General features: G+C 39.1%; 1 protein-coding gene across 3 annotated transcripts; it reads right to left on the reverse strand.

The window, feature by feature from the left end:
* Positions 1-23,778, reverse strand: LOC110396006 (solute carrier organic anion transporter family member 1C1-like). Of its 3 annotated transcripts, none has more exons than XM_021391222.1 (15): positions 23,063-23,778; positions 19,653-19,798; positions 17,856-17,997; positions 17,612-17,744; positions 16,209-16,339; positions 15,797-15,943; positions 11,933-12,031; positions 10,888-11,124; positions 9,738-9,902; positions 8,458-8,653; positions 6,348-6,513; positions 4,026-4,207; positions 2,583-2,647; positions 1,506-1,623; positions 1-845 (listed from the first exon to the last, which is right to left on the reverse strand). In XM_021391222.1, the coding sequence occupies exons 2-15, from the start codon at positions 19,761-19,763 to the stop codon at positions 623-625; spliced, it is 2,115 nt and encodes a 704-aa protein (XP_021246897.1). In that variant the 5' UTR covers positions 19,764-19,798; positions 23,063-23,778; the 3' UTR covers positions 1-622. The 3 variants fall into 3 exon arrangements, with proteins under 3 accessions (XP_021246897.1, XP_021246907.1, XP_021246911.1); XM_021391232.1 differs by lacking the exon at positions 23,063-23,778 and adding an exon at positions 21,053-21,202; XM_021391236.1 differs by lacking the exons at positions 19,653-19,798; positions 23,063-23,778 and having other exon boundaries at positions 16,209-16,350; positions 17,856-17,996.

Genomic DNA, 24,318 nt, shown 5'->3' on the forward strand with positions numbered 1-24,318 from the left:
TTAACTTTAATATCTATCAATTTATTGCATCAGTTCACAGTAAGTTTACTCAAACTCAGCACTGAGATGTGCTGCAAAATTAATACACTACTTTCTTTTGTTTGCAATCCATTTTGATTGTGAACGTGTTCAAGCCAAACCCCAGAGTCTTTGTGCAGTTCTTGTTCAGATGACCACTGGCAGCCCTAGGGCTCTCACCTGAGCATGGACTGTAGGACCCAGTCCGTAACAAGGAACCGCGTCACAGAGGCCACCAGAGACTTTGGACTTGAAATAAATATGGTAAGAATGGAAAATAACCTTATTGGAGATTTCACCATTTTAATTTTTCAATTATAATCAAAATTATGACACTGAAAAAATGTGATCAGTCCTACAGGTGAACTAGAAAAGAACTGGGAACACAAGGATGGGAGAGTCCCCCCAAATTTTGAAAACCTTTTCCCACTGTTTTTTTAGATGAGGAGAAGAAGAGAATAGGGTACAACAACTTAAAAGTCAATGTTTCAAGGATATTTTTTGAACCTCCAAATGTAAACCAGCTGTTGAAGTCAGGTAGACTCCTGTTGTGCTTACAAATAATGAAACATAGGCAGAGTTAAGAAAAAGCCTTGTTTCCTTTTTACATACGGGTTTCTTCACTTTCTTCTGAGATTTTTGCACCAGGAAGAGTTTCTTTTTTGTTCACTGTAGCTGATTCTTTGTTGATTGTTTCTTCTGCATTTTTAATATCTGTCATCTCTTTGTCATCTGTTTTGAAGCGTCTCGTTATTAAAACACAGAGCACCATGTATAAGACACAGCACCCTGCCCGTAGTCCTGCAATGAGGCCAAGATAGACATTTCTAGAAAAAAAGGTGACAAAATATATTTAAATTGTTTGCCGCTTCTGAGTGGAAAAAAAAACCCAACAAGATAACAAAATCATTTATTCCCAGCTAGATATCTTTCCACGTTTTGGGAAGTGACAAGCAAAAAGCAAACAATCTCATAATTCTCAGTCCCAGACGGGCCCTAACCTGGTCCTATACTCCTTAAAGAAACATCTCTTGTCTGAAGAGTTCTGCCATTCAGCAGATGGTGAGCTTTGCCTGTTCGCCCACCCTTCCCCCATCCCCAGGTGAGTTTGGTGAAGTGTCTTGTACATTAGGAAGCAGAGAAATGAGGGTTGAGGAAGAGTATCCTTATTGCTATGATTATTCTACTTTTCCTTGGTCTCTCAAAAACCCAAGGCATTACAGAATTATTCAGCACACTAAGTCTTCATTAAAGGAACTATTTCTGGTGATGTAAGGGAGTGCTCAGCAATGTCACACATCAGATTTGATCAAAAGTATGTGGCTTATTTGATCTATTAGTGATTAGTTAAAATACAGAATTTTGGTGCTTTAGTATCTTAATTTGTTCATTAATAATTCTTGTAGGCAGAATGTGTTTCAGTCCTTAATGGTCAAAGCTGCCTCAGAAGCCAAATTCCTAATCACTTACTGAAGATTTCAGCTTACCTGAATGCTTTTGTGTCATATATTCGGCAAGAGCCAGACCCCCCACAGCTTTTTGTCCCCCATTTCAAGCAGGTCTCATCTATCAAGGCACCAAAATAAATAGGGGCTGGGAGTCCACCTGCAAAGAAAATTCTTATTACATGATCTCAGATATGCAGATCTCAGAGTTTAATGTTATGGTAGAGAAATGGTAAAATTAATCACAGTTACTGAATTATAGCTACATAAAATGGGATCAAAAATCCTGCACTGACTTTGAGATCACCAGACTTGTGAAAATTTTTAAACAGGTATCTGAAGAAGATTATATCCAGGGGAAAAGGGGGGAGAGGGGGAGAATGTTAGTATTTCAACTTTAATGGCATTTTTATTAGAATTCTAATTTTTTGTTTAAAGAAATTATATAAACAAAATTTTGCTCCCTGGTATGGAAATTACATGTCATGATATATTAATATCTATGTACATGAATGTATCTATTCAGGCAGTTTGCAAATAAAAAATGGTTAGCTCAGTGCCAAGGGCTCCAATTATACCTTTGATCAAAACCAATCATGCACTAAGTGTGTTACTTATGCAGTACTGAAAGATTCCCTATTAGATAGCTATGATGCTTTAATACAATCAGTAAGCTCCCAGTTATAATGTGATTTTTGTTATGAAAACTTTTTCATAAAAGCATGAGATTGATTCCCTGCAGCATTCAGCTGAGAGATCCAAATGACTACTTGGGTGTTTCTTCACTGGGGAGATTTCAAAAGTCAGGATATCCAGCCTAACCATGTGTAGGTAGATGTGTCCAAAAAACAAACAAACAGAAAAGAGTACAATGGAATTTTCTTCCTTTGACTAATTTCTTCTCTGCACAGAAAAAAATCTGGTGAGATAATCATAATACGTAATTGCATACCAGGAAACACATAGCTAGCTCATCCAAACATTTTGAAATGTATTTTGTGCTTGTAAGCAAAGTTCTTCAAAATTTGCTCTCTTCCAGAGCAAGGAGTTTTGTACTGCCTAGTTATGGTCTATCTATTTGATTGCCTACTTGAATGTCACAAGGAAATGAAGTTTTACCTAGTATTCTGCCACCTAAAGTTTCGATCCCAACAGCAAAGGATTTCAGGTCTGGTGAAACAGATCTAAAAAAGTAACAAAAATAACACATTGTTTTGACATTTTGAGAAGCAACAGAGTAATACAGCTAAACTCATGGCTATGCTGTGAACAGCTGCACATGCACCACTGCACGAGTAATGTGGCTAGCTTAGCAGAGGTCACTCAATACCAATTGAAAACGTTAACCCAAGTTATAGATCAGATGTTGAGCCTCCTGTTTGTTTCTGTGGATAAACTCCCATTGAAATAGTTGGGACTATTTACAGAAACTGTTCTTACAGGAGAGAAAATTGCAAAGATTTTTGGGAGAGGATGCACAAGAAAACTGAAGTGAACCAACTAGAAGTAGTTTATTCCATAAGTTCAGCTCCAAGAAGCTGCCCTTTCTTTTGAAGTGGCTGTACTAAGCGGTGGTGAACAGACAGCAGTGAGGTTGTGCAATCCCTGTGAGCTACCTACACATAAAACCCACCTCTGTCTCTAGCATTTTACACAGAAACAGCAAAAGTGAGTTACCTGGCTATAAGAGCATCTCATTCCTACCAGTGGAGATGCAGCCTGTGTCCATCAAAGGAATTAGAATTCACAAAAAGCAGCAGTGAGTACTGAGCTGGCACAGGGTCAGGCAGGGGGGCTTGCCATGGCCAGGCTGAACGGGAATTTACACTCCACTACACCAGTTCATCATCTTTTCAGCAATAATATTAATGGCTTCTCATTATATACATTAGTATTCTGGAAATTTTGCCCAGCCTTGTCCATAATCTGGGCAAGCAGCAAGAATGTCTGCACCCAGAAGTACTGCAAAATAATCAGCAGCTTAGGGAAGAGAGTTAACTGGCCATGTGCAGACTGCTGGTGACTGCATTTCACCCATGAGCATAACTGGAAAGAAACTCTCATGCAAAAGGTACAGAACATTGTCTTTTCTTCTGAATGTAAAATAGCAGTGCCACATTACAACTGAAAAAATAAAAATAAAAAAAATATTGCTGCTGACATTGTTCTGTTTGTAATCTGTTCATGTCTGTCTTGATATAAAATGGGAGTATTGGGTTTCTCACAACACATAAAACGTCCTGAGCCAACAGGGCTTAACAAAGGTGAATGCTTTTCTCTTGGGTAAGGTGAACAGCGTAGTCACCTCGGACATGACTTAGCACCACACTAATTTCGAGCTCATTGCTCTGTTAAACACATCCCTGTCACTGGAAGTGAAATGTCAGCATAAGGCTTACTCACTCAATTGCCAAAGTACCAACTCAGACTTAAATTGGAATTAGGGAAAGATACAATGCCCCAGGTTTGGTCAACATGCCATTTCTCACAATAGGGATTAAATGGTATTTTCCTTTTCTCTTTCCCCAATCTTTACGGTCAAGGTAAGGTAAAGTATTTCACCTAAACATAATCATGTATGTAGGAGTGCCTCCTAAGGCTAAAATAAATGCACATGCAGTCTGTAATGCTAAAAAATAGGGAAATGCTTTGGTACAGCTCTCTCTTTGGCACTGTCCCAAAACTGCAGAGGCATTGCCATGTCCATGCTCTTGTCCTTCCACACAGCTGCAATTGTGAAACACCTGAAAGGAGAAGATGAGAAGTCATTTAATCAGAATTCAATGACTGAAAACGAATTTAGTAGCTAGAGTTTTCGCTCTCCGTAACAGGCAGACTGTTGTTTACAGCAAAAGGACCTCCCTAACAATCTTTGCAGATTGATGGCCAAGCTCATTAGTATGCTCCAGTCACTTTGCACTGCTCCAGGGACACAAAGCAACTGTGATTCTGGTTTCAGCCATGCCGTTGCTAGGAAGGAAGGTGCTCTGTGTAAAGCGAAGATGGGTGAAAGCTATAAAATTCAGATGTGAACTGTTATCCAGCCGTTCTGCTCAGGGATCCTATGAAGTACATAAGTAACAATAAAAATATGTAGATATGAACACAATAATACAATCATGGTATCCATGTATCCAAAACAGCAGTTGATGCTGAATTGAGTGTGAGCTGTTTTATAGCTTTTCAAGTTAGCAAGAGACATGAGTTTGAAAGCCAAATCCCCTCAAGTGAATGAAGCAAGAGAATATGGCTGTAGATATAACAGTATGAGTCTGAAAATGTTGCCTGTCTTTTCAGTGTTGTTATATGAAGACAATTCTACTTCTGCCAGAAGACATGGCCATTTGCACACAATTAATATGACAATCTTTTTTTTCTCATCATTTTTCATGATGACTTAAGGATTCATTTTTAGAGGGTAAAACATGCTTAACTTACAACAATTTGGCAAGTAAGTATTATCTCAGACTAAGATTCTGTTTAAAATTAAATATTTGTTTAAATATGTTTTCTGTCCATAAACTTTATTTCTATGCATTTTCCTTGCAGTGTAAAACCTCTTCAAGATTGGTGGTGTGTCAATAAGAGAGTTTAGTTTAGCTACCTGGAGTTAGTGAGCATTCATCTAATGTAGTCAGCTGTTCACTGGAGCAGGCCAGGACATTTCATATGATCTGATAACACTGCTCAGCTTTTAGAGCCATAAACTAGCTGAAAAGTTGTAACAAAGAGTTGTAAAGGCAGAAAAACTCTAAATGAAGCAGATCATCTGATGGTACAGTGCCACCTCAACTGGTTCTTATATGAATATATAGACTTGCCAGATCATTGCACTGTAATCTGTATTAGGGCAAACTATTTCCTAGGGCTTTGGACTTAGCACATACAAATGCAGCTGTGGTAGTAGTAGTAATCCGGTCCCAGTCAGTATTTGTATCTCCAGCAAGCAGTCCCAATGAGCCCTCTGTGCTTCACTTCAGGCACAATGAACTGCTTTATACTCTTGACCTGAACCAAACCAGACACTTTGGCCTATAGTAAACTAAACATTGCTCACACAAAATGCCCTTCTAACATATCCCTGGGTCTGCTGAGCTTTTGATCATGATCATATGCCCACAGCCTATTTAACTTAAAGCGACAGTACCTTACTTAAAAGCCATTTAACAAGAAGTAAAAACTGAAGCATAGGAGTTGCGTTGCTTGCAATAACCTGGATTTCAAACATCTTTTTGAGCACCTTGACTTTTTCAAACCTCTTGGTTTTATTTGTCTTGCCACGGTAGGAATTTCTGGAGTCCTAATATATCTTTGCTGATGATGCACTGAACAAAATGGCCAGATATGCATTTAATGCATCTCTCAGATATACAGTTTAGAGTTATGACCTGCTTTCCTGAACTGTGACAGAGCTCAGGAAAGCAGGCAATTCCAGCATGATTTGTACAGGTTTGTGAAATCAGCACTCACAGTTTTATACAGACCTACCTCATATGACTTTACACTGGAACATTTTGGTAATGTAACAACCAGATCAGTAAAGGTCTTCTAAAGCAAACCCCTCTTAGCTGTGTTCTATCTACACAGTAAGAGATCTAGTGAGAAACATAAAGCCAAATTCACAGTTATATTGCTGAGAAGAAAATTAGTTTTAAAAAAAAAAAAAAAATGTTAGGCTAAAGTCTGATGTTTCATGTCTTGCCTGAGTAGCTCACTTACCTCACCTCTTTTAAAAATTTGCAACAATTCAATCATTCAGTTTCTACTACAAAATTAAACAGTAAAAAATGGACATGTGTCTACAGGATTTCTTAATCACAACGCCAAAAAAACAATAGATTGAGAAATATAATTGTCTATACAATCATTTATCTATACATTTACCATATTCTTTCCCATCCCAGATGATGATTTACATCCCGCAAAGCAGGCCGTCATGTAAGTGATCCCATTGTCCCCACATACAGGATCCCACTGATCCACCTTGCAGCTGCAGTCAGCATTGCAGCTGGCCATGAAACTGTTTTTAGGGGAGGAAAGTTGTTTAAATCTGGAGGAAAAGAGCAAGAAACAAAATAATGATATAGTAAATTTAAATATTCAAACAAAATATAAGAAAGTAGGCAGGAAAAATTATGAGAATGTAAAACAACCAATATGGACAGATATCTGCTATCATCTAGAAGATTGAATTTGCCGAATTGAGACATACAGCAAGCTAATTTTGACCAAACCAAAGTTCTTTTGATATTTTTCATCATCTGTTAATATTTTTATGGACTGCTGCTGGAAAGGTACGGAACAAGTACACCAGGTATTTTTGACTGAAAGAAAATACAGGATGTTACTTTTTCATTTGAAATCTCATCTGAAAGAAAAGAAAATCATACTTAAAATCTCTCATCACACATAGACTATGCTTGCCCCTAGCAATAGAGAGGGTCATACTGTATCTGAGTACTGGAAATGATGTTACAAAACTACATAAAAATACAGCAGCAAGATATCCTTGATAGTTGTTCACTGAATTAGAGCTGGCTAGTGGCAATGAAAGTTGCGCTAATCTGAAAGAGAATAGCTGCTTCCATCTCAGCTCCGACTGTGTTCAGCAGCAGTCCTGCACCTGGATCAACCCAAACTAATTGGAAGACAACTAGAATCGAGAATGTAAAAAGCAAAATACTGAGAGCATGGTGGAAGAGCTCAATTTTCAGAAAGCATTAGTAGCTCACTACCCACAAAACACCTCTACTTTGAAGAGTTTCCCAATTTAAAGTGTTGAAAATTTGCCTTTTCTTCCTACCCATCCCTCAATCCAAAACACATCTGAAGTGGGCAACATTTATCCAAAATATTTTAGAAAGGAAAATATCAGTATTGGATTATGTATTCAACCACAGGTATCTCCACTGGACAAATATCTGACATCTTTTATGTAACTAGCCTCAGAGCTGAACTGGGTTTCAGGTTTTACAAAACACCTAGATATTCTCCTGAACATAGGCTCCATTTCAAAAAAAACACAGGTCTGAGTTTCTGTCTGAATTGAAAATCCAGCAAGCCCTGCTGGATTCAGTTTAATCCTTTAAAATCCGTTGATATTTGCTGGACCCAACTGAACTAAGTTTATACAGTAGGCAATTGTGGCAGGCTGCTAGAGTCAGCAAAATGTTCTTCAGGATGCACGGCCATGGTCCTGATAAGGGAGGGGAAATATCTGTGTGTGCACCACATCATCCTGCCAGCATCACTTTCCACCTCCCAGCTGAAAAGATGGACCCAGGCATGTCAGCAGCTCCAAGTACCAAGAGAGGCTGGTAACTAACTACTCAGGTTAGGGATAATGGGAAAACCACTTTCCACAATCTTTTTGTCTCCTACTCCCTATGTGGTAGCAGGAGACAAGTTATAAATTAAAGCTTTGGAACAGAGTAAAAAAAAATTCAACTGTCTTTTATTAATTTAATCTTAATTAGTCATCTGTTAGCATGCAAGAATATATGCCAATATTTGGCAGTAAACAATTTAGAAAAGGAATTGTCCAAATTAAATGAAATTTGAAAAACAAAATCAGGGTATTGTGCACAGCCCCAGCACTAGGTATCCTTCCAGCCTGACAAGTCTATTTCACTACCTAGGATTTTCTCATATCACCTGCACCTGCAAAGGAACAGTAGAGTCGTACAATCACAGTAGCTACACTGTAGAAGAAAACGCAATGATTGACACAAGTGGAAGACCTAATACACTTCAGTTAGAATGAAAACTCATTCTTTTCAACAGACATACATCTATATACATATACAGTAAATCTACAGCCAGGTAATGTTTTGGAAATTACCCAAATTCATTTTTTTTTCCTAGATTAGAAGGTTTATAGTCCAGATGAAACTACAAACTCAGACTAGTTTAGGAGAGTAAAGGAAGACAAGCACAAGCCCCATGCTCTGCATGACAAAGGGAGCAACAAACACAAATCCAAGGGAATACAAACCCAGAGTAAGGCACTGTGAGACCAGCCAGCTGGAGCACCTCACAATTGCACAAGAAGTACAAGAGGTTTAACAGATATGCTACTATAAAGGAGATGCATGCAAACTTTGCCAATCCAGTTATATGAAGTTTGAATTTCTTGATCAGGTAGCCTCCTAGAAACATCCCCAGGATTGTAATGGGTAAAAGTATCACACCTGCAAATAAAAGGTAACAGAAAGGTGTTAACTGCTGCTGTTTGCATTCATACTGAAGTAAGAATACCTAAACAGGTGCCTATTAGAAACTCAAGTAAATGAGATAAATATCTTAGCTTATGGGTATTTCTTCATCTAAAGCACTACACTTTCTAACAGTTGCAAAAAAGAAAAAATAAAAAAAGAAAGCTCTGTCTCATTTTGCATTGGGTTCCATTGTGCTTTGAGAGTGAATCATGTAAAGATTTGCATTTAGATTTAATCAGTTCAGCACTTCACAAACTCCATTCTCGATATTTACATACTAAATAGAGAGCTTTTGCAAGGTTTAATTGTGAGTGGTTTGTTTATGTAATCCAAAAAGCGAGAGGAAAAAGAAAGTTCTTCCTACTTTTGTATCTGACCCACAGCAAAGGAAACTGCCTTCAAATTAAAGTAATGGAATACAAATTCTGCAATGTCCTCAAATACCCTGATCTTATTTCCAGGTTATGAGACCGTATTAATCCATCACTGTAAGATTAATGTCACTTCAGCCTTCTTTTTTTTTTTTTAGAACATTACAAAGAACTCATTTTTGAGGGAACCAGCAAATAGAAAAAGAGCTTTGAGCTAAAAGAAGTGACTTGAAATTTTACATTTTGGTTTCTCATTGCATATAAAATTTGTATTTGTAATCAAAACTGAAGAACACTTATAGCAGAGTTTTATTCTGAAAAGTAAAATCAGACGTGTAAATAGACATTTTCTCAACTTTTTGTCTTTTAGTTGTTACTTAGTTGGAGTTTGTGCTGACTTTTTTGTTCACAAAAACAGACATACTCATAATCCCAATCTCAGTCTTTTAAGAAAGCTTCAAGCAAAAAAATCCATTCAGTGTTAATAATACTCTAGTTGTCTAAATTAGGTAGACCAGGAAAATGAATAAAATTAACATCAGTTTCAAAAAATAGTGGGAAAATAATAAATCTCTACATACATTTTTTACCAAAAACTTCACAGAAGATCATCATAAAAAGGGATACAAAATACAAAGAAAACTTCCTTTCCAAAATAGGAATTTAAACTAAGGACAGATACCTACCAACTAGAAAGATGGCTTTTGCCACTGATACATTAAATTGCTGCTCCATAAACTTTGTCTCATATGTTATCAGTCCAACAAGAGAATTGTACTGCAGAATGGTGAGGAACACATACACCAGGAAAACTGGATTTCCAAACAGTTTCTTCAAAGTTGGTAGGAAATCTGCAATGGAGAGGTACATGCTGTACACCCTGCTAAACACAGAGAAGAGTTGTTTTGGCATCCTTTAGACAATAAAATTAAGCAAATCCCATTGGCCTCAGCCCACTGATCCAACCTGTCCAGATCCCTCTGTAGGGCCCTACTATCTTCAGGCAGATAATCATCTCCTCCCAGCTTGGTATCGTCTGCAAACTTATGGAGGGTGCACTCAATTCAACTCATCCAAGTCACCAATAAAGATATCAAACAGGGCCAGTCCCAATACTGACCCCTGGGAAACACTGCTCATGACCAGTCATCAGTTGGATTTAACTTCATTCACCACCGCTCTCTGGGCCCAGCACTCCAGCCAGTGTTTTACCCAGCAAAGTGTGTACTAGTCCAAGCCACAGGCTGCCAGCTTCCCCAGGAGAATACTGTGGGAGACAATGTCAAAAGCTTTGCTGAAGTATCATAGACTATGTCAAAACCCTTTCCTTTGTCCACCGGTCGGATCACCTCATCATAGAAGGAGGTGGTGTTGATCAGGCAGGACCTGCCTTTAATGAACCCATGACAGCTGGGCCTGACCATCCTGGTTATCCCCCTTTGTTTCTCTCCCATATATTGGCCACAGGTAAACAGTAACCTGCCAGCTCAGAAATCAGAGACAGGATGTTTTTCATTTTGTCATTCTTATGATTATGGCTGTATGATAGCGATTGGATTGAACTGAGAATATGCCCAAAGCAACAATATGAGCTTTTTCTAGCTGTCTGACATAAGAAAAGATTTCATCTGTGACTGAAACACATCCTTAGCAACTAATAATTTTAATAATTAATAATGTTAATAACACAACAATTGAGAGAAGGCATTCCTGTCCACCATTTGCATTGCAGAAATGTGCATTTTGCAGAGGGTTTTGCAAACCTATGTTAGGCTCAAAATGAACCCGTGAGAGAGAATTCAGATATATGCAAATATTTGGGCAATAATCTTTCACCTTTTACTGCCTCAGAGAACTTTAACTGTGGCTGAGCTGGGGGGTCTGTTTTACAGTGATCTCCTCGAACAGCCAGATGACTGATCTTTGGATTTTCATCCTCTCCTTCTTTTGTTAAGGAGTAAGGCAGAAAAAAAAAAGGCAATGAAGCAATGAAGTTCACTGCTCCACAGATGAGCAATCCAAGCCACCAGGCACCAACCCAACGAGTATCCTTGGGATTTATGTTAATGGCATCTGTAAAATGGAGGAAGACAGGAAAAAGAGATTAAATATCATGCAGAAGAATTAAACTGTCTATATGTATCCTTTTTCTATGCTATTTAAAAACCAGAACAAAGGCATTTGTATTTCACATGAAGAACAGGAGGAATTGAAATGCAGTTTGTATCAAATCAGTTCCAGATAGTCATAAGACATGCCAGTATCTTCATCTAGACCCATGATGGCACTTTGCTTCACTTTATTCATTTGTGCAAGCACAAATGTTTTGAGCACATTCTGTGAGGACAAGTGATGGTAATAGTCCCTCACCACTGAAAGACAGCCTCCCTTTCTCAATCTCCTGCTGTTCCCTCCTTCTTCCATCCGCAAGCTTAATAGCTTTCCTTCTATTTCCTCAAATTTTCACTGGGATTGGGGACATGAAAGTGATTTAAAGAAAGAAATGAGGTTTCATGTGAATTTTTATTGTGTGCTTTTAAGGAGAGCACACTTTTTTCCATCAAAAATATCTATGAGCACTGTTTCCTTAATGCAGAGAACATTTGTCCATTTGTTTTCAGTTGCGCAGCAAGGGTGCTACAAGGGCTTTTAAAAGTGTATGAAGAGGCCCAAAATGTTTCTGCAGTGAGGGTAGAGGACTTAAAGCAAGGTCTATTTCAGTCACACTACAGTGTTGTATGTATTAAAAAGGAAATAACATTAGATTTTGAGTAGAAAAACAATCCAGAGAGCTTCCTGTTTTGGAGGGGGAAGCTGGGAAAATACTTCCTAGCACACACGTTCCTACATACAACTAATGCATCACCTCACCATTGCTTACCAATATCCACAACGCCAATATCAACCCAGAGGCTGGCACAGAAAGATCCAAGCAGGAAACCCAGAGTCGGCCCAAACATTCCTGAGGACCTCACCAGGCCTACAACAGAAAGGAGCAGGGCAGGAGAGTGAGAAGAGCTCTTTGTGTTTGCACACACTTGGAAGAGAGGAGAGGCAAAAGAGCCAGGCACACGTTGTGAGGGGTTAACATACTGTAAAATGCTGAGTGGCTGGTAGGAAAATAAACCACAAGTGGCCAATTCCACAAGCTACAGTGCAGAAGCAGGCAAGATGGGGATCGTAGAAGAAACAGGAAGAAAGAGAACAACACTCTTATCCCTATTCCCCTCTAATTTCAGATTTTCGTTGTGGCATCGTTCAGTATATGACCGTTAACTAATGAACATGCAACTCTAGGCCTGCTGGGAGTATCACAAGCATATTTACTACTATATTTGCAACCTGCATGATGTTCTTTCATTGTAGAACTCAATACTTTTCCCTGTTCTCTTTGTTCTGGTCCTTGGCTTAATTTTAAATAACAGTAGTCGCTCTGATTATGTGTGTATAAGAAGGCACATATTTTTGCAGCTGGGAGTCACATTCACATGGGAGGGACACTAAGAGTGCATGAGCATGGGATTAGGCACAGGACCCTGAGAAAATTTTCATCAGGCAACGCAATAAGGAAATATCAGTAGACTTGTGTTTCAACAAAGTTCATTAGACAGCATCTTTGTTGATTCATGAAGCACCAGAATGAACAAATCAGCTAACAGTTGTGCTAATTGATGCTTATGTGGCTCTAAAAATATCAAGAAATCTAGTGATCAGGTCATGACCTCTTTAAGATCAGCTTTCAGTGCTGCTGCTGGCCTCACTGGGGCTCCCGTTTCCCCCTCTGCCTCTGCGTAGAGAGGAGATATCACGGGGTCAGGAGAAGAAGATAGTTGCACCTAGAAGTAATTGAGTCAGCTGCAAAGGTTAGCACACACCTATGAAGCTGGGGTTGCATTTTGCAGATAGGGTATGCAAATACCCTGGCATATGGCCACTAAGGCAATCAGGAGAAAATAAAAATATCCTCAAAATAATTTTAGCATAGGTCCTCACCACTTATCTTGATCAGTAGAAGTTTGGCTATAAGGTGGTAATGATTTCAAAAAACAGTCAGTTATTCAGATTTCTGAATTCTAGAGTAGCATCACCACTTGGGAGATGTTTCAAGTTTCAGAAGGCTTAATTTTATTCTGAAACAAGGGAACTCTTGACCTGCTTGTCAGCTCTTGCCCACAGTTGGCGCCATGCCTTATAAATCCTAATGTGTTTTCTACTGCAGAGATTTTTCTCCTGTTTTGCAAACTCTCTTCTGAATACAGTGATTACTCAGCTTGTGATCAAGAGCTTGGATAATAACGTTTTAGTGTATAATTTAACTGTACAGTATTTCCTCTTTGCTTCATTGCTCCAAATGCAAATTGATTTCATTTACATCTCTCATTTAACTCCATTGAAATATCTGGCCTTTTAGATTAAATTCTGGTGCTACCAAAGTTATTGACTTCAGTAGAAAAAGGAATATGACACCAGAAGCCCAGAATTAGCTCTTTATGTTTATCCATTAGTCTAAGGCAGATCTTACTTCTCAGAACTATTAAAGCTATCTCCAAAATTAAAATACTCAGTGACAACTTTCTAAAATGAAATAAAAAAGCAGCACATCCCTACCAATGGCCTGGCCAGGTGTTGTGCAGTGTATTTCTTTAAGATACTATAAGCTAACTGATAAACTAAGAGGTGTATGTGCAATGATTTTGCATATATATAAAGTTTTTAGATTAATTACACTCTTGCATAATCTTTAAATTCAAGAATAACTTCACTAAGTGAATATGTTTGTACTGTGATAACACAAATCCAAATAAGTTCACTGTGATATTTTCCTATCACATTTTTGTATTTACCCTTTATAATTAATAAGCAGGCTAAATAAACAGTAAATTGATCAGAAATATCTGTTAGTCATTTGCTGTATATTTACATAGCTTAGCCAAGTCCTTCTATTGATGAGCAATATAAACAGTTTTAAAATTTGTAACATATGTTTGGCCTCAGATACAATTTTAATGAAATCATAGACTCAACAGATACAGGCTTATATACTAGCTCTCAACTCACTGATGAAATTCCTTTCATTCAAACCTTCTGTGTTGGTGAGAAATCCATGAACGTGGATTAAGTAACTTTAGTTGACTATATTTTCATCTCGCACAGTGAATATGACTGCTGCTACCCTTAATTAATCATATTGACTTTCAAATAAATTCAAAAATTCATTTATAAAAGTGGCTATTGAAACCTTATTAGTATAGGCCATACATATATATTGGCAAATCTGTAAGTACCTAAACAGAATTGAAATATCTAAAGATCATTAAATACTTGAATAAGTGAGGCACTTAGTGTGTCAGAGTATTTATGAAGTAATCACTTCATCAGAGCAGTTGGCCTCAAGGATTGCTCCACCAAAAATGACTCTCTGAGCAAAGTAAACCAATATTACTGCCTCCTGTTGAGTGCCAGTAGCACATGGGCATGGATAATTGTACCTTGTAGTCATACTGAGCAATGACCCTGTGCAAAATAGCTTTTCAGGACTGCATATGATATAGAATATATTGTACCACCTCCGGACTATGTTAATAACCTGGTGGAACAGGATAAATTAAAAGAGTTCAGCAAAATTCAACCTGAAAATTGTAGGATTTCCTGGGGAAAAAAAAATAAATCAATTTCCTGTCTCACAGACTTCTACACCCAGGCTATAATCTCTGTTTAATTCTGTAAGATAGCTTTAAAAAGCATAATTTTTACTTTTCTTGGCCCTTCTGTAGCAAGTCTGGTTTCATTACTGTCAATTATCAATTTCAGCTGAACTTTTAAAAATACATTTAATTGGAAGCACAGAGGCAATTAGAAGTATTTTCGATAACTGTTGAGCTGAACTTCAGGCTTTGTCAATTTCCTTCACAATGTTTCTATTTCCTGCTGGCTGTAGATGTCCTCTTCCCCTAAAAACATCAGCAGTGGCCTAACCCAGTAGTATTTCTCACTGAGCTCTTCTTGAAACTGTCTTGTTATCTCTATAACTGGTCCAACTTCACCAAGCTCATTTCAGTCAGTAGTTTTGTGCTCCCTCAGTCACACGCAAATACCAAGGTATGAAATCAATTTGGCAATAAATAAATTAGCTTGGGTGTAAATATTTCTTGGGCAATAAATTATCTTTCATCAAAACAACAAAATGCCTATTAGAAGGAATTTATTACAACACCTTATCAAAGGTTTTATTTTTTCTTCAGGTAACTAGTGACTATTAAAAGCTTTCATTAGGAAATGTGTTGCTTGTAAATTTCAAGAAGTCAGGTAAAAGTTTCTGAAACACGTTTACATTACTGTGATGAAGGATAATTCTCTCATCTGTGGAATGGTGATTAGGAAGTATTTATTCTCTGAAGCTGTGGTACTGAAAATGGTGTGCTGGCTGAGGAAGGTATGATCTCACACTTTGGAGAAATGAGTATTTGACTATTTCTTTTCATCACAGACAAAATTAGTACATGTAGTAGCAGCCACTTAAGGAAAGCAAAAGGAGAATCTGATAGATATTCTTCAAAGATAAAGATGAGATCACTTTTTCATTGCTTTTTTGTCTCTATGCAAAAAAAAAATATCCAGCATATATCAGAGGGATAGATTTTTTTTACAAGCATGAGCAGATAGATAGATTTTTTTGGATTTTTTTTGGCTAGAAAATGTTAGAGAAAGGAATGCTGAGCATAAAAATCATTCATACACATATTACCTATGTAAAATGCTGAGTTTTCTTCTTTAGAAAAATCATCAATATATGAAACCCCCAGTGGCATAACTGGAGCTTCCCCAATTCCACGTAAAAGGTTCCCCATCAACACAAAGAGCCAAAGATAGGAATTGGACATTTTCTCACATCCTGCAGGCCATAAATATTTACATTTCGGTGAGCATAATTCTGACAGTACATTATTACAACAGCAAAATAACATAAAAAAAGGTTTTCATATTTACAGACATTCATAATTGTGTAGGTTTGTATACATCATGGTTTCTAGAAAGGGCTTTGCTATTATGTTTTTCAATTAAAAAAAAAATTGTATGGAGTGGGGACAAGTAGAGGAAGAGAATCCAAAAAAGAGGGTACATAAAATGGGGAATTCAACATCAGAGCTTTAGCTTACCTGAATTTTTCATTGTGCTGGGTGTTTCCGTAGCATACAAGACTGGATGGCCCACAGAGGATGCTGGGGAGCAAGCTGATACACTTGTAGAGGAGTTGTCCACAGCAACAGCTATCCTTTCATAATTGTAACTGGAAAACAACTGTGTAAAATACAACTGACATATCAAAGATTATGCTTTGCAGAAAGCATGTATGAGCCTTGTGTTCATGGGGTTCCTGCCATGCAGAGGAAGAGTGGAGGGGCCACCCACTTCTAACGTTTCACTGAAAAAAAAGGGTATATCTTCACACCTTTTTGAAAATACTGTGACCATTCTAATCCCAGTATTTTCTTAAGTTAAAGAGCCAAAGATCTTCTTTCTGGGTTTAAGAGATCATTCTTGATACTGAAGGACAGAGCCAGAGTCTGTCCACATCAGTATACACGCAACAGCGTTGATGCCTTTCCATACTGGCACCTGGGTTTCTTAGCTATGTGACAGATGGGTAACATAGAGATATCTGTGTTAGCTTAAAACTAGCAGGTTCAGGATGTAATAGTAATCAGTTTTTGTCTATAAAGAGATTAATGCAGGCTACAAAACCCATGTGCCAGTTTGTATTTAAGTAGTCAGCTACTAGAGGAAATTAATTAAATTGAAGCCAGCTTGAGTATATTCGTGCTTCAGTGGGATAAATGGGGAATAGATATTCTATCTGGCTGTGTAATCAAGTTCTAGGCTTTAATATTTTGATGGATGACAGCTAGGTCTCCGTGGCCACTGGGTTTTGCTCAGTGTTGTAGAGAGTGGGCAATCTTCAGAATTCGGTTACAGGTTTGGGTAAAATCAGAGATTTCCTTTGCTCTGCTTCTGGCTCATGCTATCCCCTGCAGTGCAGCTTCCCTGCTACTTCATAGAGTGGTGAGTGTGGCCACTTTTTGAACAATGCTCCAAAGATATAATTCTTTTCATGACCTCCTTATAACAGATATAGGTCTTGGATATATAAATTAAAAATAGATAAATTGAAAAATAGATAAATTAAAAGCACGGGTAAATGGTTTTATTTTTTGAGGGACAGTGGAGCTATATTTTCAACCACTATTCAGGAAGGGTGATGAAGGATTACAGGTATGAACTGTTTTTGATAGCTATGTAAGTACTACAGCTTAGATCTGAAGTGGTATTTAGATATTTAACCTCCCTGAATTCAGTGGAGAATAATAAACACCTTTATAATTTCAAAAAGCTCAGCACAAAGAGCTACCATTGAGGAAGAAGCCTCTTCCACCAAGGTCTCACCACAGTTCACTAACACATCTGGAAGAAACCACAATTCTCAACTCAGATGTACAATTAAGCAAACCCTTTATATGGTTGAAGTGAATAAATGCACTGTATGAAAACTCTCCATATTTACCGTCCCATTAGGAACTGAGGCATCACTGACAAAAATGCTCCTAATGACATGATGAGACATCCAACAGCAATTACTTTTGGTCGATGAACTCTTGGTCCAAGATAGCTCACCAGTACCATTACCATTAAGTTACCTACATCATCAGGAGAGATAATCAGTAAGATTATGGAAAAAAAAAAAGATTTGTAGGGGTAAAATATATTAAGAAGAATTAATTTTACATTTTCAAAAAGAGTGCACATACCTAACTCAAAGCTGCCATCAATAATGCCAACTATTGATGATGAGATTTCAAATCTCCTTTCAATTTGACTGGACATGCTCTTCATGTAGCTTCCAGAAAATCCTTTGGCAAAAAAGGAAAAAGCTAGAGCTCCAAGAAATATCTGAAGAGAGAAAACAACTGAGTTTACAAAACAATACATTTTTCTTCATGGCTGAATTCCTCAGCAGCAGAAAAATCAAGTGCATTACTTTTTAATTCTGTCTGAAAAAGTCCTTGCCATTTTTTTAATTAAAACAAAAGGTTTTACTTTCACTTTCAGGACTGCTTGCAAAGCCTCTTCAGCTACAACGAAAATGAAAGTTGGCACGCACCTTCTACGTTTTTACCACATACTGTTTAGGTATTTCCTTCCTTAGGGAAAACTTGCAGTAAAAGGTTGTATATTATTGGCATTATGGTTATGGAATGTTTTAATTAGTCCTACTTCTTCTATTCTTAAAAACATGCATTAAAAGATGCTTAAGTGGCTATTGTTTTGCTTATAGCGCACATTTAATTGATTCACTAGTAAAACACAACCTTATCTTTTAACTGTTGAACATATTTATTGATTTTGATATGCCTGGAATCACAGAATTAGAGAATCCTTCAAGTTGGAAAGGACCTTTAAAGGCCATCCAGTCCAACTCCCCTGCAATGAACAAGAACATGCACAGCTAGATCGGGTTGCCCAGGGCTTGATCCAGTCTCATCTTGAAAGTCTCCAGGGATGGGGCATGAACCACATCTCTGGGCAACCTGTTCCAGTTCCTCACCACCCTCACTATAAAAAACTTTTTCTTATATCCAACCTAAATCTACCCACTTTAAGCTTGAAGCCATTTCTCCTTGTTCTAACGCCACAGATCCTTCTAAAGAGTCTGTCCCCTTCTTTCCTCTTCTTTTCCCCTTCTTTCCTCTCTGTACTCAGCACTGGTGTGGCTGCACCTCGAGTACTGTGTTCAGTTTTGGGCCCCTCGCTGCAAGAAAGACATTGAAGCCCTGGACCTTGTCCAGAGAAAGGCAAAGAAGCTGGTGAGGGGTCTGGAGCACAAGTCTTATAAGGAGCAGCTGAGGGAGCTGGGGTTGTTCAGTTTGGAGAAGAGGAGCTCAGGGGAGACCTTATATCTCTCTATAACTAACTGAAGGGAGGTTGTAATGAACTGGGGGTTGGCCTCTTCTCTCATGTAACTAATGATAGGATGAGAGGGAATGGCCTTAAGTTGCACCGGGGGGAGATTCAGGCTAGACGTTAGGAAATACTACTTTTCTGAAAGAGTGGTCAGGTGCTGGAATGGGCTGCCCAGGGAGGTGGTTGAGTCACCGACCCTGGAGGTGTTCAGCAAATGTTGAGATGTTGTGTTGAGGGACATGGTTTAGTGAGAACTATTGGTGATAGGTGAACGGTTGGACTGGATGATCATGTAGGTCTTTTCCAACCTTGGTGATTCTATGATTCTATGATTCCTGTAGCTCCCCTTTAGATATTGAAAGGTCACTACCAGGTCACTTCACAGCCTTCTCTTCCCCATGCTGAACAGCCCCAACTCTCTCAGCCTGTCCCCCTAGGAAAGGTGTTCCATCCCTTGGATCATTTTTGTGGCCCTCCTCTGGACGCGCTCCAACAGGTCTATGTCTCTCCTGTACTAAGGAAGCACATCCTAGGGCATTGTTTCCAAATCGACTAGTATAAAACATTACTATACTGAATGTATTGAACTTTGGTAGAATTTCAAATTATTAATTTTAGTACATGGTGAGGGTTTCTTTCCATACCTTTAGCTTTGAACAGTTATGGCACACAAACTTGGCAGGAACCACAGTGCTATTGCTGTCCCGGAAGGGTGGCTTGTCCTTAGGTTTGCCAGTGGTGATTATCTTGTCCATGGTTTTCCTCCCTTAGATCCGATATGTTGATCTTCCTGTTTGGAAAAATATCACTATGATATCTTGGATGCTGACACCTTACATATTCCAGTCTGTTTAATTCCTCAAGGAACTGCTCTTCTACTGCAGGCCCTGGAAGCCAGCTGAGCCCTGAGTGGAAGCTATTTGGGTGTAGTGAGAGCTTTTAGTCTTCTTAGGCTGCAGGGCCATGGCAGTGTTCCTGGAGCTGACAAAGATTACTATACTCCACTGGCCTGTGCAGCTTTCCCAGATGAGACACCCAGGAGAAGCTTGGACTCCCTGACAAAGTCCGCAGATGACCAGAAAAGTAAAAATTCTCTTAGCCCCCCAGTGTCCCCCCCCCAAATAACTCCTACCAACTGCAAATAGGCACTATTGTCTAATACAGAGATATAAAGCCTCAGGGACTTTCTCTTTTCAATTTTGTAGCTTTCAGTTCCAAATCCTAGTCCAGCAGGATCCACCAAAAATGACTGTAGAAATCAAACATATGTAAATTTCAGAATGATCCATATTATATGAAAGGGATCATTTATATGAAAGATGATCTTAGATCATCTTTACCAGCTTGCAAATCAAAAGCATTGAAAAAAAAGTTTTAGATAATTAATGTATGGTGAATTCAGACTTAATTGTTAGAGGGTGGTAGCTGAAAGACAAGGTTCTTTACACCAAACACATTCTTTATTGACTTATATTTTGCTGATGATTAGCTTTGCGAAATACCTGTCTCCATTAAATAAACAATATTTAAATCAGTGACGTGGTTTTATTTTCACAATATTTAATGTTACACTGCCAGCTAATAATCTACTTTAAGCAAATCTTAAACTGCATAAACACATCTTCTCTTATGCCTAATGAAACAACATTTTCCATGCTCACTCAGTAAAAAAACTGAACTTTGGCAAAATAGTGAATCATTGACACTAGCATTGTTTAAAATTAAATGAGGCCAGAAGAATTATAGAAGGTCTAATTCATGACTGTTTGAAAATAATAATTAATTGTAATAAAGAATGTTATTACAAAGCAACCCACAGTCCACCATGTTTATCCTTTTAAAAAGTCTAATTTGCAGAATTTTGTTTTTGCACTTTATGTAATCTCTTTCAAGCCTAGTGACTCCAAGATGTACACAAATCCTAGTTTGTCTGCAGTGCACTGGTGCTTAGCAATTAAGCAAGCAAACAAACAGAAGAAGGAAATGAGAGAGGAGACACGCAGCAAGAGAGACAGAGAGAGGGAGAGGCAGAGAGAGAACTTACTGTGTGTCACTTCTGTGTCAGCCTGTTTCTTTCCTGCGCCCTTGGGCTTTCAGGCTGGAAGCCAGTGCAACGTCACAGCAAAAGCGCTGCCTACTCAGAGAAATGGAGCACTCCAACACTTTTTTTTAAACCTTGGATTTCCTTCTTAAGGTGATTGCAAAAGTTTCCCACAGCCACTGATGCAAAAGCTTTGCAAAAGAAGGCAGGTTTCTCATGCTATCATTCCTTTGGCAGCCTACCTGCCTGCATGCTAGTCATGCCAGCCTCTACAAGGAGGAACAACTTGTTTTCTCACATTTTTTTTTCTTTAAAAGCCTAAAGACTATTGCTGCTTAAGCACCTCTCCAAAGGTGACTCTCTACCACCTAATCATGGAATGGCTCAGCTCATGTAGAGGAGCTCTGAGAGGGCAGGCTGTTTTTCCAAGTATCTTGCAACCTCAGTGACATGCAGCTATTGGAGCCTTTGATGAGGGTCAGCAGAGATACTAAGAGACAAATTAGCTCTTCAAGAAGACATAAACTACACATTTACATCAGGCAGCTTTTGGTGTGGGCCCTTGATTGTCATAATCCTGATGTAGAAGTGGATAAGGGCTGCCCTCATGGTGTCCCAAAGAGAGGTGAATACCCTCAGGAAATCACAGATTCCCATCGTAGATTGCCTGCCCATTAGAAATCAAGAATATCTGACCTAGATATTGGTAGTTCCTGCAGGTGCCGACAGGAAATGTAGGATGACAAACTGGCTGCAGACTGACCAAATAGAAAAAAATGAGCTAGCCCAACTCTCATCCTCTAACCAAGCACATGTAGAAAATCAGTTCTCATGTCTAACAGAGCTCATACAAAGTGCAAAACTGTCTCATCATTTTCTTTGTTAAAGCAGAACTGTACAGCACAAAGGAAAAAATCTGACCCAGGTAGTCTTTCCAGGCTTTAGCAACATATTCTCAAGAACCCATAAATACACAAGATTTTGCTTTCCCCCGAAGCTTAGTAGTTAAATGCAGACAATCATCTTAACTGATAAATTCACACCTGCTATTGGTTTAGTATCATTTTCTGGCATTTACTGTGATGATTATATATTTATTGATTTATCATAGGTCTTGGCTTTGTTCATTTAAAGTTTTGACTTTCCCATTTTGTCAGTGGGACTCTACCCTGTAGCATGTCACCAGATACTCAGTCAACAGATTAAAACTCAGCCTACTTCTACCTTTGAGTTACAAGATATGCAACACAGAAAATGTTACGTATAATAGTCTCAATTGCAGTGCTTCCTGATTAATCTTTTAACAGGAAATTTCTCATTTAATTAACTCAGTTTTAACATGAGGAAAGAATGTATAAATTGAAATTTCTTCTTTTCCTAAAAGAGCTTGGAATACAGGAAGTGCAATCAAACCTAGCCTATGGATAAACTGATATCATACATTTATTTAGATTAAGAGTTATCTTTTCCTTGTGTTTTGTGCCTTAAGTAGTATTGAAAAAAATCATAATTTCTTAGAATCATTCATCAGAATAAATCAGAATTGGCTTAATCTGATAATTTGAAGTTACACATATTGCAATCTAAACTTAGACAGCTTTTAACTATCAGCACATTGCAAAGTTTGAGGGAAATCATATATAAACATTAGCAGTGGGTCCCATATTTTCATTACTGTCAGATTGCAACCAGGTGGAAGAACAGAGGTCTGTTGGAAATGTAATTGCAAGTCCTTTGTATAGGTGGAGAGAAAGAAGAGCACATTTCTCAAAATGAGAAACCCAGAAAATTCCCATCAGTGCTTCTACAAATGTATTTTAAGATTGAATACAAAGAGTTTTACCCATAGAGGGTATGTCATTTCTTGTGATTGTCACACACAAATTATAGGATCCAAAGAAGTGGCAGCACCACATGGATTCAGTGCAGACCCCTTGGGATGAGCCAGTCAGTCAGAGGAGGAAAAAGAAGTATTTCCAAAGGTTAATTGTCTGCTCTATTTTAGATACTTACTTCAGAGTGAGATGAAATGAACTCCAGATGTGTCTGTGAAGCAAGGCAGCAAGATCAGATTTTGACAGCAGAAAGTCAGGAGAGATGAATCCCACCATAGGAAATTTCAGCACTGCTGTAGAAACTATCTTCTGTGGCTTTTGCCAACTGAACTTTGGTGCCTGAGCCAGTGTTTGTCATTATGCCTGTCAGCACAGCTCTGTCCTGAGGTGGTGGCTGTGAAGAGACATGGGAGGAACTGGGCCCTTGTTACAGACAGCTAGTTTTGTGAGGTGAGCCACAGCCACCGGGCCCCGGCCAGCTCACTGCACGGGCTGGCAGAGCACACCAGCAGCATACACCAGCCCTGGAGTGGGCTGGCAAGCCAGACACCAGCCTGACAGCTGGCTGCACCTCAGTCCAGCCCTGGGAACCTGTTTGGCAAGGCCCACAGGGACACAGGAACTCAACATCAGCTGCTCACTGCCTGACCCAGTGACAGTGAGGGGGCAGGCTGAATGACAGCAGCCATCTGGGTGGTAGGCATCAGAGGTGAGTGAAGGAGTCCCTAGCACTCAGCCCCAGGAGTGGCTTTTGCAGTAGGAGCTGCTCCCTTAGCCCCAGGGTGCTGCACTGCCTAAGGCCACCTGACACCGTCCCAAAGTAGGACGCGGTATTCCTGGTGCGATGTGCCTGGCTGAACATAAGTGCACATCGACACACTTGGTGTGTTGTGAACCACGATTATGGGAGCAAGATATTCTAGGGCTAAGCATAAGAAAGGACATTGAGATCAGGTGTGTGCACATTCCCAGGTTCAGCTGGCAGGTTTCCCTAGGAGGCTGGTTTGTGGGCAGTCATGCACAAAATGCAGAGCTCAACTAGATGGCAGCCCCACTCAGGAGGCTCCAGGTTCGAACCTGCACCTTGCCCATCACCAAGAAAGCATTGTGTGAGTAGAACCTGCTTGTCACCATGTTAGTTGCACCCGGCAGCACCGACTGAGCTGCACTGCCAGAACAGCCTCAGCCTGAAGTGGCACGAGCCAGGCAGGAGCCAGGCTAGCAGCTGAGAGATGGTGTGGTGATGCCATCTCTGGGCTGACATGGCTGCAAGGCCCAGGCTTAGAGAGTTCAGCCCACAAGCCAGATGGGATGGGGCCAGGTTCCTTTCAGTGTCACAGAATCGTAGAATCATAGGTCACCCAAGTTGGAAGAGATCCATAAGGATCATCTACTCCAACTCTTGGCTCCACACAAGACCACCCAAAAATCAGA

Source organism: Numida meleagris, chromosome 1 (assembly GCF_002078875.1).
Source record: "Numida meleagris isolate 19003 breed g44 Domestic line chromosome 1, NumMel1.0, whole genome shotgun sequence".
NCBI lineage: Eukaryota > Metazoa > Chordata > Aves > Galliformes > Numididae > Numida > Numida meleagris.

Excerpts from the sequence above, each read along its gene's own strand:
- LOC110396006 (XM_021391222.1), bottom strand. The coding sequence starts at position 19,763 with ATGGACAAGATAATCACCACTGGCAAACCTAAGGACAAGCCACCCTTC. Across the intron at positions 4,208-6,347 it reads CTGGGATGGGAAAGAATATG|GTGTTTCACAATTGCAGCTG; the intron begins GTAAATGTATAG and ends TTCTCCTTTCAG. Across the intron at positions 2,648-4,025 it reads ACATACATGATTATGTTTAG|ATCTGTTTCACCAGACCTGA; the intron begins GTGAAATACTTT and ends TTACTTTTTTAG.